The 12282-nt window shown below is 41.8% G+C and overlaps 1 protein-coding gene across 1 annotated transcript; it reads left to right on the top strand.

Annotated features, from left to right (window-relative positions):
* Positions 1 to 3407: 3407 nt before the first annotated feature.
* Positions 3408 to 12008, top strand: gnao1b (guanine nucleotide binding protein (G protein), alpha activating activity polypeptide O, b). Its single transcript, XM_012880979.3, has 8 exons — positions 3408 to 3826; positions 3935 to 3977; positions 6820 to 6961; positions 7202 to 7362; positions 7456 to 7584; positions 7684 to 7813; positions 9328 to 9481; positions 9572 to 12008. Exons 1-8 carry the CDS (start codon positions 3709 to 3711, stop codon positions 9757 to 9759), a joined length of 1065 nt encoding a protein of 354 aa, XP_012736433.1. The 5' UTR covers positions 3408 to 3708; the 3' UTR covers positions 9760 to 12008.
* Positions 12009 to 12282: the final 274 nt, after the last annotated feature.

Below are 12282 nucleotides of genomic sequence, written 5' to 3'. Positions count from 1 at the left end.
GGTATGGGCACAATCTCCACAATGTACACGCCGTCCATATAAACCAAAAGACCTATCTGGCCTTACATTTAGCTACTCTCAGTCAAAGAAACGCAAATCTCCGCAGCTCTACTAGCTTTATTTTTTGAAGGCCGGGATAGTTATTGTCAGTCTAAAATACCAACGCACTGCACATGCTTATCTTCTAAACCTGCTGTTAATGTCTTATTTAAATGATAAATCCTAATTAAGATAATATGGGAATAGCTGTTAAGGTTTTACTCTGACCACACACAGGCGCACCTCAATAAATTTGTAGATGTTATTATAAAGTGAATATATGTCAATAATTCTATTAAAATATACTAATTTATCAAATATAGTTATCACACAGAGTGACAGCCCTGGTTCCTGTTAACTCTGAGTCAAAAGTAGAAGATCACAGAAGACCATTAGAAAAAGAGATTATTAGTCCAGCAGATGGTCTTTGACACCCTCCATAAAAGTCATTGCCAAAGAAGGTAGCTATTAACAGAATGCCACATCTGAACAAATTAATGGAAAGCTTGGCAGAAGGAAAGGGTTTGGAAAAAGGTGCATAACCAAGAGGAGTAACCACAGCCTTGAAGGGATTGTGTTGGTCTAATGTGTTTTTTCCGAGTCCAAAGTCAATGCAGGTGTCCACCAAGACATTTTACAGAATTTGAGGAGACGTTGCTTAATTTTCCTGCAGGACTTGGCTCCTACCTGCCCTTTCAAATTGACCATGGTATCATTAAGCTTGACTAACCATCAAATGGCACTTATTGTACAGTAAATGGACTTTTCAATAGGGAGACACACTACCAGTCATAAATTTGCACCATTGCCATTCGATGACTTTTCTTTACTTTGTGATGTTCTACATTGCAGATACATAATGAAGATATCAAAACTATGACTCAAAAGTATATAGAATTATGTATAATTATTATGTACAATTATGTATTAAACACAAAAGTAAATGAAAACAATTTTATATTTTATCATTTTCTAAATACCATCCCTTTGTTTTGATCACTCCTTGGGTCACTCTTGATCTTCTCTCGATGAGCTTCATGAGGTTAGTCATCTGAAATGGTTTTCCAACCGTCTTGAAGGAGTTCCCAGAGGTAGTAATCAAAATAAAGACAAACCTATTAATGGAAAGGGGAGTCCAAACTTTTGACTTTGTTGTGGATATGGAGGAAAAAAGACACAAATAGCACACACACAAAAAGAACAGAAACACTGATCACGGGGTGCTTTCTATACGAGAGAAAAGTAAAAATGCAACGTTGATCCTTTAGTGGCTTCATCTACTAGAGAAACACAGCGAAGCAGATAAACTCAGAGTCAGTTATGAAGTCCATAGAACGAAAAAGGCGACATACAGCTAGCCGCAGTGAAGGGTTTGCCTATAGCTATGTCTAGTAGAGGGACATGGTTAAACTCTGAAAGACAGGGCCAACTGTATAATCTATGGCAGGACAACATGAAGTTGCTGGCAGCAGTAGCTCAGTGTGACAACTAAACAGAACGCCATTCCATGGATAGCCTAAGCCCCACTAACAGGAAGCGTTGTCAAAAAGGAAAGTCTTAAGCCTAGTCTTAAAAGTAGACAGGGTGTCTGCCTCACGGACTGAAAATTGGGAGTTGGTTCCACAGGAGAGGGGCCTCCCATTCTACTTTCAGAGACTGTAGGAACCACCAGTAGACCAGAAGTCTGAGAGTGAAGTGCTCTGTTAGGAACATACGGGGTAATCAGATCTCTGATGTATGATGGAGCTTGATTATTAAGGGTTTTATACATAAGAAGAAGAATTTTACATTCATGTTCTGGATTTAACAGGGAGCCAACTGAGGGAAACTGCATTTGGAGCAATATAATCTCTTTTGATTTTCTTCAGAATGGCGTTTGAAGGCTTTGAACTGCATTTTGTGGACTTCCTGATAGTAAGTCAAGAGGTCCATATATAACTCTCTCTTTTTGCAAAGGATTGGTGAAATTAAAATTAGCTATGATGATATTTTGATTGATCGAGACATGCGTGTCATTGATGGTTTTAGCTACTTTCATAAGATTACAACTTTGAACGCAGTAATTTGCCACCATTGATATATGTTTTTATTTTACTGTGTTCTTGGATATAACTGAGACTCGGCTGTAATTAGGCACCGTTTCTAAATAATTAAATATCGTATTTACTCCTGATGTTACTATTTAGTTTATCGGCTGTAGGTATTGCACTCCTGATAAGATCAGCCACATAAACGCTCCCGTCAGTAACTTGTGTTTTACTAATACGTGGATTTCCTGCCATATTATTGACGTAATTAAAGGTTCACCTGGTACTCCGTGTCCACCGCGGGTGTTTTTCAGACCTACTTATGTTGTTGACACGATTAAACGTCACCCTGGAGCTGGAGGACAAGTGACGGCGGTCGTGTTGGGTCATTTCAATACCATTTACACCTACACGACTTCCACCAACGACTCCAGATCCGAGGGTTACATTTGCCACTTGAACGGCTCTTTGATTTTAACAATCTTTCATCGGATGTGATTAGAGCTCGGCAGCTCTGACGCAAACCAGATTGTTAGGCGAGTCTCGCGCGGCCGATTCTTGTTCTATGGCAGGCAATTTTATCATATAAACTCTTGACATCTTTAGCGCAAACGCCCCACAATTCAATTGTTCTTGTCATTGAAAAAAATGTATACTTTTTCAGAAATTCAGATTGCTATGCAATCTAATCACAGCAAACATGTTTGGATGCTGGGAGAAAAATAAAATCCTTTCAGAACAGATGACAATGTTAATTTTATTTTTCTCTCCCTCATTTGTTGACAACTGACACAGAGAAATATACGTTGAATCCACAAGAAGAAATTTTATTTAGATTTCTTTCTTTTTTTGGGTGGCAAAATGGTTTTCAGCACGCCGTATGCAACTATAGAAGGTAGGTACGTACCTTCTATAGTTGCATACGGCGATGTGAAAATAGTATAATAATACCTCACTGTACCATAATGTATGTGGCAGTATTTAGGAACCCTCTGTGTAAAAAAAAAAAAAAAAAAAAGAACAAAAAAAGAACAAAAAAGGAAAACCAACCAATGCTTGAGAGCATTAGATTTTCCAGGTGAGGTTTCTGACTTCACTGACTGAGCCTTTGCTTTTATTTCTCTAACATATAGGTCACATTTTGGATCCCGAATACCAGCAGAATGTACTATTAAAGACAGACGTTTTGTTTTATTTTGTGTCATATGTCCCACTGAAGAAAATCACAGCCGCCTCTTTGATTATTTGTTACTACGGCCTGCCATAGCCTCCTGCCTGCCTCGGTGAAAAGATACGCTGAGAGCGCTCGTCACCGTCAGCGCCGCCCTGTAGAGAGAGAGAGAGAGAGACGGAGAGCTGGAGACCCCCCTCCCCACCTAACAACCCCAACCCTGCAGGCTCTGTCACAACGACCCCACCCCCCCCAACCCTCTGTGAGCGAGGGCACGGAGCGACAGGCTCGTATTCACGGAGAGAAGACCGCACCGGGATCCCGGCTCTGTTTCGCCCTCAATCCGGGCCCTAATGCTGTAGTGGCCAGCGCGGGAGGCGAACGCGAAGTGAGACGCAACGCAGCGACCGAGAGTCGGCGAGGGACAGGGCGGACTGGGGAGACGACGGGATTGCTCATTCGCCTGGAAACATGGGATGTACACTGAGCGCCGAGGAGCGCGCAGCTCTGGACCGGAGCAAGGCCATCGAGAAGAACCTGAAGGAGGACGGGATGGTGGCGGCCAAGGACGTCAAGCTGCTGCTGCTCGGTAAGAGGAGCGGCTGCAGCGCCGCGGTGCGCTTATGGTGGGGCGGCGAGGGGCGGAGGTGCTCTCCATGGTGCTGATCTCACTGCCTCTGCTCTCCGTTCTTTGCAGGCGGCGGAGAGTCTGGGAAAAGCACCATCGTCAAACAGATGAAGTAAGAGTCGTATACTTTTCTCTTTTTTTTTTCCTCCTCCTCCCTCCTCCCTCCTTCCCCATTTCGGGGCTCATTTCTATCCGCTGTCAAAGTCAGCCAGAGTGAAAGGCCCGAGATTGCGCCTCCCTCTGTCTGCACGGAGGCAGGCTGGGCCGCCATGTTTGGAGAGGCCGAAGCCCCAGAGGAGCACCGGGTGACTCCAGCACCTCCTGCAGACCGCCAGCGAGGCTGTCCCAGGGTGCTGTTCACCGCCGGGGGTGCTGAAATGTAGTTAACGAGGGTTTCGCTTGACTACAGGGAGTGTGCAGCCAGGGATATGTACTGGGTGTGTGTGTGTGTGTGTGTGTGTGTGAATTATACTGAGGTCACTACTGCTCCATTAGTGAATACCTCTGCGTTTAATCTTAATGGCTTTAAGTGCCCGATATCGCCGGGAGTACTTTGCCTATAAAGCGGATTTACTCAGAAATATGGCTTCTAAAACCGCATCTAAACCTTCCCCTGTCTAATCTAAATCACCCTTTTGATGTTTTAAACGACTGCTGTTGTCTTCCATAAACCTCTTAGTGAAGTTCCTAGATGCTTGAGCACGAAAAGACACAGACCACCCTACAATATTGGCATTGGATCCCATTTCCTGGGGTCATCCTCCATATACCTCTATCCCTAGGCCCTTTATTCAGGTTGGGGTTAAAATGGGCTAGAAATGGGACGCTCTGTCAAGCAGTTGATACAGTCTCAGTTCTCACTTATTTCTCCTGCATAAACACGTGCAACTTAAAATGCACATTATGTTCTAAGCATGCGTTTACAGTCCTGCAGCACCCGTTTTTAATGATTGCTAAGAAATAAGGAACATAAAATGTGAAATGTACCCTATTCACGACTCTGCTTTAATATATTTAAGTATATGGGTATTTATATAGATAAACTATACAGTATATAGTTGGTCCAAAATGGTAAACTTTACCATATATACTAATTAGTAAATACACCACCCATACTCATGTTCAGTCTTACTGCAATTATGTCAAATATCAGAATATTGTAATGGTTGTTTTTATTGTGTATATATATATATATATATATATATATATATATATATATATATATATATATATATATATATATATATATATATATATATATATATATATATATATATATATATATATATATATATATATATATATATATTAGGATTTTTCCTGCTAGATATTTAGTCATTATCTAAGATGTGGTAATGGAGAAGATATTTCCATTTGTGAGTGGATTTCCCCTTCTCCCTCCCCCTACTTTACATAAACAATTGGCTTGGCCTACCCCTTAGGCACCAATGAGGAGCAAGGGGTGAAGTGGGATTCAGCATTTATCTTGGGAGAAGTTTGCCCTGCCTTCTCTTGTTTCCATTCAACCTCATTACCCTCCCGGTGCTCCCAGGTTGCAGCATAACGTGCAGCTCTGCCCTGAGCCCAAGGCGCTTTTCAAAAACACTGTTTACAAATACTCTCAGGGCTTGCTCTGGCCCGGGTAAGCAGCGGATGGATGGGTTTTACTGCACACTTTGAGTCATAAAGTTCAGGTACTGGAGGTGAATATGATGACATCAGTGTCACATACTGTGGAAATCCTTTTCCTGATTATATTTACGAGAAAGAGATTGAGGTGTGGTATCAACAGGCTTAAGGAGTCTGTTCAAGCACATGAAAATAGTCGGAAAGGGAGGCCAAGTGATGCATGCAGCGGTTTGGGTTTGATGTGCAGATTTTATGAATAAAACAAGAATGCTACTGTCGACCGTCAGCTGCAGAAATGTCAGCGATGTCTATTTTTGTACTTTTCCACTCTAGCACTTTGTATGGGTCAGAAAGAGTTTCATTAATTAACTAACACTGCCTTCAAAATTTATACTAATTGTGTAAACCCACAAGGGTGCTTAGACCTTTTTTTTTTTAAACAGAAGAGACCTCATCAATCTGACTCTATGTGCTCTTTAATCTGTAAAATATTTTAATATCTCAGATTATATTAAATATCATGAGGCTTTTTGTGACGTAAAGCACAAATTTCAGTCTAAACCTTTGTGTGTGTTTCTATTGGAAATGTTTGGGAGTATTAAAACACAAACTGGTGTTTGATTTTACAAAGATACACCTGTGCTCATTCGCTCCCTGAAGGTGATTCTTTTTTTTTTATTCCATAAAACTGTTAATTTTGATGATGGCGCTGCAGATTCAGGCCATGTGGCTGATCTCTGCTGCGAAACATCTTTTCATAATGTGCACTGATGAGATGGAAACATGAAAACCATCATCCCTTATCTGTTTTCCTCATCGGATGGCAATCACTGTTTGCGAATGATGCGATGAGGAACTGCCCTAAAGGGTCTGAACGCTGGACCCTGGGTTGGTTTTCTGCAGGATTTCTTCTCGGTTCAGTCAGTCAGGGCGAGGAGGAGGTGCTGATGGACCAGCTCATAAGGAGTTTAACTGGGCCCGGTCTCGTGTGGCTGTGATTGACGAGTGCTCAGATTGATTTCACTCCTTTGCTCGTCATGCATTATAAATGACTTAAATATCACATTACTGCCAGATTACACATCACAGACTGAGGATGGGATCAATTTCTGCTTCACTTTAAGATGATGGAGAAGGAAGAAAGATGCAGGATTAGCTCTACATAGGAGCATACACAGTTCCAGAAAAAGCAGGAAAAGGGAAGCTTTTATTGTAATAAGTCAGCTGTTTTGAAATCCAGGAACATATGGACATGAGACATTTTTTTTTTCTTTTTGTTTAGTCCAGGCTTGTGCCTTTCTGATAATATCTCTGTACGCCCGCAGGATTATCCATGAAGATGGCTTTTCTGGGGATGATGTGAAGCAGTATAAGCCTGTGGTCTACAGCAACACCATCCAGAGCTTGGCAGCCATCCTTCGAGCCATGGATTCCCTGGGCATCGAGTTTGGAGACAAGGACCGAAAAGTTAGTCTCACTCACACCCCACCATCTGAAGAGTTGATTCGTAGAATAGGAGGTTTCATGAATGTAGTCTTGAAATGTGCGAGTCAGAGATGAACTGGGGCGAAGCCGGATCGTGACGAGTAATACGGGCAAAACTAAATCCATACACGGTTTAAAAAAGCCCACAGAACTGTCTCAGCTGGTGTTAAATAATTAACAAGATTATATTTCTCTGTCTGTTCCCTTGAACTTATGAAACAGGCTGACGCAAAGCTGGTCTGCGATGTCGTCAGTCGCATGGAGGACACGGAGCCGTACTCTGCCGAGCTTCTTGCCGCTATGAAGCGTCTATGGTCCGATCCCGGGACTCAGGAGTGCTTCAACCGTGCTCGGGAATACCAGCTGAATGACTCGGCTCAATAGTGAGTGCAGCAAAAAGTCCCTGTCCTCTACGCAGGACTGCAAAAATATAGTAATACTTAAAATTTTCCAATCTTTTCTCCTTTGGTCAACAGCTACTTGGACAGTCTAGACCGTATCGGGGCGGCAGACTACCAGCCCACAGAGCAGGACATTCTGAGGACCCGAGTGAAGACCACTGGCATCGTTGAAACCCATTTCACCTTCAAAAATCTCCATTTCAGGTTAAAATAAACAAATAAATAAAAATCTGCAGTTTGTAAGGAGTTAAAATGAGCAGTTTTAGACCCTTCTCTGAACACACGTGCTGTCTCCGTTTCCAGGCTGTTTGACGTCGGTGGTCAGAGGTCAGAGAGGAAGAAGTGGATCCACTGTTTTGAGGATGTGACAGCAATTATTTTCTGCGTTGCTCTGAGCGGATACGACCAGGTGCTCCATGAAGATGAAACAACTGTAAGTTGAGGGGAAAAGTTATGGTGTGACTTTTTGACCTGTAAAATGATTTTCATGTATGCCACCATACAGTCTCCATCAATCCAAGGGTATTTATGGATCACATCAAGCTGAGAAATCTAACAAAAAGGGATTATGTAGGCTGGGAATTACAAAACCAGGCAAATAAAAAAATAAAAAAAATAAAAAATAGATACATTTAACCAACCCTAAATGATGAAGAACCAAAGAACCACTATGGTGTAGCTTGGTGAGAAAACAAAGAAGATAAATTAATATAAAACCAATATTCTAAAACATTAGGAGTAAATATAGAAATACTAAGATAATACAGACAAACTACATCACAATCAAATAAATAATTCTTGGTAAAATTGGTATTTAATAAGTTAGAATGATTCAGAGCGAAAATAGTTACGCGAAACAAAAAAAATAAAGTATTCTAACATAAATGGAGAATATCTTACTTGCTGAAATCAAAACGTTAATATAATACTAGATCAAATTTGAAATAGAAAAATTGATATCTTGAATAGAATCCTTTAGTAAAGAAAAATAGAAGTTCAATAATTGAAATGCATACTATAATGGCTAGTTACTGAAATAACTTAACTCTTCAATAATCTAACATATTGAAAGTGATTGTAAGGACTAAAACTGGTAACGACGACAGAAATAAAAAAAAAAAGTTAATACTTGATAAAATTAAAAACCTTGTATAGCATGATTAATAACTGGACTTCAAATAAAGAATTAAGCATAATACTTATTAAAATTTAAATAAAATAAATAAATGTTTCATTATAATATAGAAACAAAATACTATAAAAAAAATCTGTATCTTTTTCTTGTTAAAACTATTGATAAAATAAAAATGTCAACAAAAAAAAAAAAACTACAATAGGAATAAAATTCAATTCAATTTAATTTTATTTATATAGCGCCAATTCTTGAAACATGTCATCTGAAGGCACTTTACAAAGTCAAATTCAATCATATTATACAGATTGGTCAAAAATGTCCTATATAAGGAAACCAGTTGATTGCATCAAAGTCCAAACAAGCAGCATTCACTCCTGGAGAAGCGTAGAGCTACAGGAAGAGTCGTCTGCATTGTCCATGGCTTTGCAGCAATCCCTCATACTGAGCAAGCATGAAGCGACAGCGGAAAGAAATAAAACAAAATAGCAGCAGCACAAACCGATACATAAATATTTGTATCAACTAAAGGCCAGACTGAATGAATCAGAACTGTCAGACCCTCAGAAAGCTGAGGACCACAGTAGGTTCCACGCTTTAGGTTTCAACACTTCCAGGAGACCCGAGGGGTCTGCTGGGGCCGACAACTAGGGTGAGCCGACACCGGTGACACCTGTTATAATCAATGTCTCCTCCAGGAGGCCCTGAAGGCAGAGCATTATAATAATCCGATCTAAAAGTCACAAAAGCACGAGGTGTCTGCGCTGCACCAAGACGGAGTGAGACGACCAATAACAAACACCTTTTTCCTGCAGAACCGCATGCACGAATCCCTCATGCTCTTCGACTCCATCTGCAACAACAAGTTCTTCATCGACACCTCCATCATCCTCTTCCTCAACAAGAAAGATCTGTTTGCTGAAAAGATCAAGAAGTCTCCGCTGACGATCTGCTTTCCAGAATACACAGGTGAGTCCCGGGGGGACGCCGCGGTCCTCTCCTGAGCGTCCTGAGCACGGCTAAACCGAGCGTCACCTTTACCCCTTTCCTCCCCCCCAGGTGCTAATACTTATGAAGACGCGACGGCTTACATTCAGGTTCAGTTCGAGAGCAAGAACCGCTCTCCCAACAAGGAGATCTACTGTCACCTGACCTGTGCCACAGACACAGGGAACATCCAGGTAGTGTTTGATGCCGTCACCGACATCATTATTGCAAACAACCTTAGAGGCTGCGGCTTATACTGAGGCCTCCCCCCCCCCGCAACCCCACCGAGCCAGAAGCACAGAGGTCATCATGGAGTACGTGAGGTGTTAATAATGATAATTTTGATTATTCTTAAATACTTAAATATGTAATTCTACACGTCCAAAACGGGACCCAAAGAGCTGCCGTCAAACACCACACTGGATCATTGCCATGATTTGTATCCCTGTCCTCTTATTTTAAATCTAACCCCCTGGCATACCCTCCCCCCCCACAATTTTTTTTTTTTTTGTCTCTTCTAAAACTGTGTTTCTAAGTTGAATGTTTTGTAAGGCTGGAAGCACCACAGGTTTATTCAGCTAAGCCTTGCCCAGAAACGCAGAGGAGGACGCTGTCCCATAAGCTCTGAATACAGCCTCTGGTGCTCGACGCGACGAGCTGCTGAGTGTGAAGGTGGAGATGATGGTGACTGGTCTCTTGTGGCTAAAAGGGGCGTGGACAGAAGCAAAAGCAGGAGGCTGTGTTAACTTTCCTTCAAACTCACACGTGACCGATTAAAGCCTGCAGGTCTGTTCCACTCTGTTTTTGTTCAAACATCACGATAGAGAGGATTCCTGTGTTCAGAGTAGCTGCTGGTTGCCACCGATCAGCCAGTCATAGCTTAAAAAAACAAAAAAAACAAAAAAAAAAAAAAACAAGGAAGAGAAAACATTGGTGCCAACCATCTGAGAATAACAGATAGGGGAGTAGAATCAGAAATTATAGCTCATACTGTGGATAAATATTATTTAAATAGCAGATTTTATTATAATGAATGATTTATTTATGTCTCCTTCTCTTACCTACCCAATAGTCCCGTAACGCATACGGTGCTGTGGAAATCTGCCCCCCTTACAGATTGTAGAAAATACGAGCATGGAGGACTTGCTCAAGATCATGCCATAGCATATTTATTGAATTTAAGCCTGGACTTTGACTAGGCCACTCCAAAACCTCCGTCTAGTTTCCGTTTCCTGCGCCGTGCAGATGAGTTGCTGGTGTGCTTCAGATCGACGCCCCTGCTGCCTAAGCAGAGCGTGTTTGACCTGAAGGCCATGAGCCGATGACCGGCTATGACTTTTCTCATGGAGAACAGAAACCAATGTGTCCATCCAGCGGTCCAGGTTCTAAAGCAGCAAAGCCGCCCCAAATCGTCACATTACCACCACCACGATTGACTGTTGATAAATTCTTGCTCTGAAACACTGTTCGTCTCGTGTCGGATGACAGAGCATCCAAAAAGTTCACAGAACATGTTCCTTCAAGTCCTGGGGATCGTTTAGATAATTCTGGTGGAGATGCGAGAAAGGCCTTTATGATCTTTTTGGTCAGCGGTGGGTTTTGCGTTGGGAGTCTTCAAAGGATCCAATTTTTGCCCAGTTTTTTTTTTTCTTAATGTTGAATCACGAGCTTTCATTGAGGGAAATGAAGGCCGCAGCACTTTAGATGTTGTTCTTGGTTCTTTGTTGACCTTTTGCATGATGCATCAGTGCCCTCTTCACAGTAATTTGGGCAGATCGGCCTCTCCCGGGAAGGGAAACCACTGTTCTACGTCTTCATCTGTGGACAATGGTTCCTACTGTGTTTTACTGGAGATAAAAAGCCCTAGTGGTGGCTCTGTAACTCTCTCCAGACTGATAAGCATGGCTTTTTTTTTTTTTTTAATATTGCCTAGTTCATGTTGTCAGACAAGATTAAAAAAAAAAAAAAAAGAAGCAAAAACAGAAGGAAATCTGTAAGGAGAACATTTCTTCACAGCACTGTATCCATTTCAGAGGTGCAGAGGGTGCAAAGCGGCTCTGCGACGTTAACATTTTCCGGCTGCTACACGGCCCTTGGATGTGAAATTTGTTTAGAGAAAGACAGCCTCACCTGAGGTGGTCTCTGTTGGGGAGTTTTTCCCCCCTTATTTGACCCCCCCTCCCTCTCCACCACCCATTATGTTTCTCTGGTTGCAGGGAAACCAAAAGTAAAGCCCCTCATTTTCACCCAGGAATTCACCCTCCAACCCCCTGTACTCTCTTTAATCCATCACATATCAGTCAGTCCTCACATCCTATCTCCATTTTCACCCTAAAAGCACCGTACTGTATATATATATTATGATTATACCAGATTTTTTTTTTACTGTGAATGTTTTTGTGCTGCATCCCCATCCTATTCAGTAGTTTATTGGTTGCTCTCATGTGGAATGTTTGTGCTGAGCCAATCGAATGTTGTGTTTACATTAAAGCCACACTTTTCCTAACTATCCCTGCTCTGGCGGTCTTGAGTTTTGATTGTGCCGCGATGTAACAAGCTGTTCCCACTGCTCTAATCTGCACAGAGAATTAAAGGTGGACCAGGAAATTAGGCTGAATATTATGAGAGTGAACCACTTTTAATGCTTCACTGCCTCATGAACAAAGCTGCGTGTTTGGAGTCAGAAATATGTACAAAAAAAAAAAAAAAAGATTGGGAGCAGGTCTGGCATGGCAGTGAAATGTGCTGGATGGCAGGGATCAGGAGCACAGCACAGCAAGCTC

This window comes from Fundulus heteroclitus, chromosome 4 (assembly GCF_011125445.2).
Source record: "Fundulus heteroclitus isolate FHET01 chromosome 4, MU-UCD_Fhet_4.1, whole genome shotgun sequence".
Taxonomy (NCBI): domain Eukaryota; kingdom Metazoa; phylum Chordata; class Actinopteri; order Cyprinodontiformes; family Fundulidae; genus Fundulus; species Fundulus heteroclitus.
Note: the sequence above shows the minus strand (reverse complement) of the source record. Positions and strands in the feature narration are given on the sequence as shown.

Coding starts and splice junctions, on each gene's coding strand:
- gnao1b (XM_012880979.3), top strand. CDS start 3,709: ATGGGATGTACACTGAGCGCCGAGGAGCGCGCAGCTCTGGACCGGAGC. Junction 6,962..7,201: donor TTGGAGACAAGGACCGAAAA/GTTAGTCTCACT, acceptor CTTATGAAACAG/GCTGACGCAAAGCTGGTCTG. Junction 7,814..9,327: donor TCCATGAAGATGAAACAACT/GTAAGTTGAGGG, acceptor TTTTTCCTGCAG/AACCGCATGCACGAATCCCT.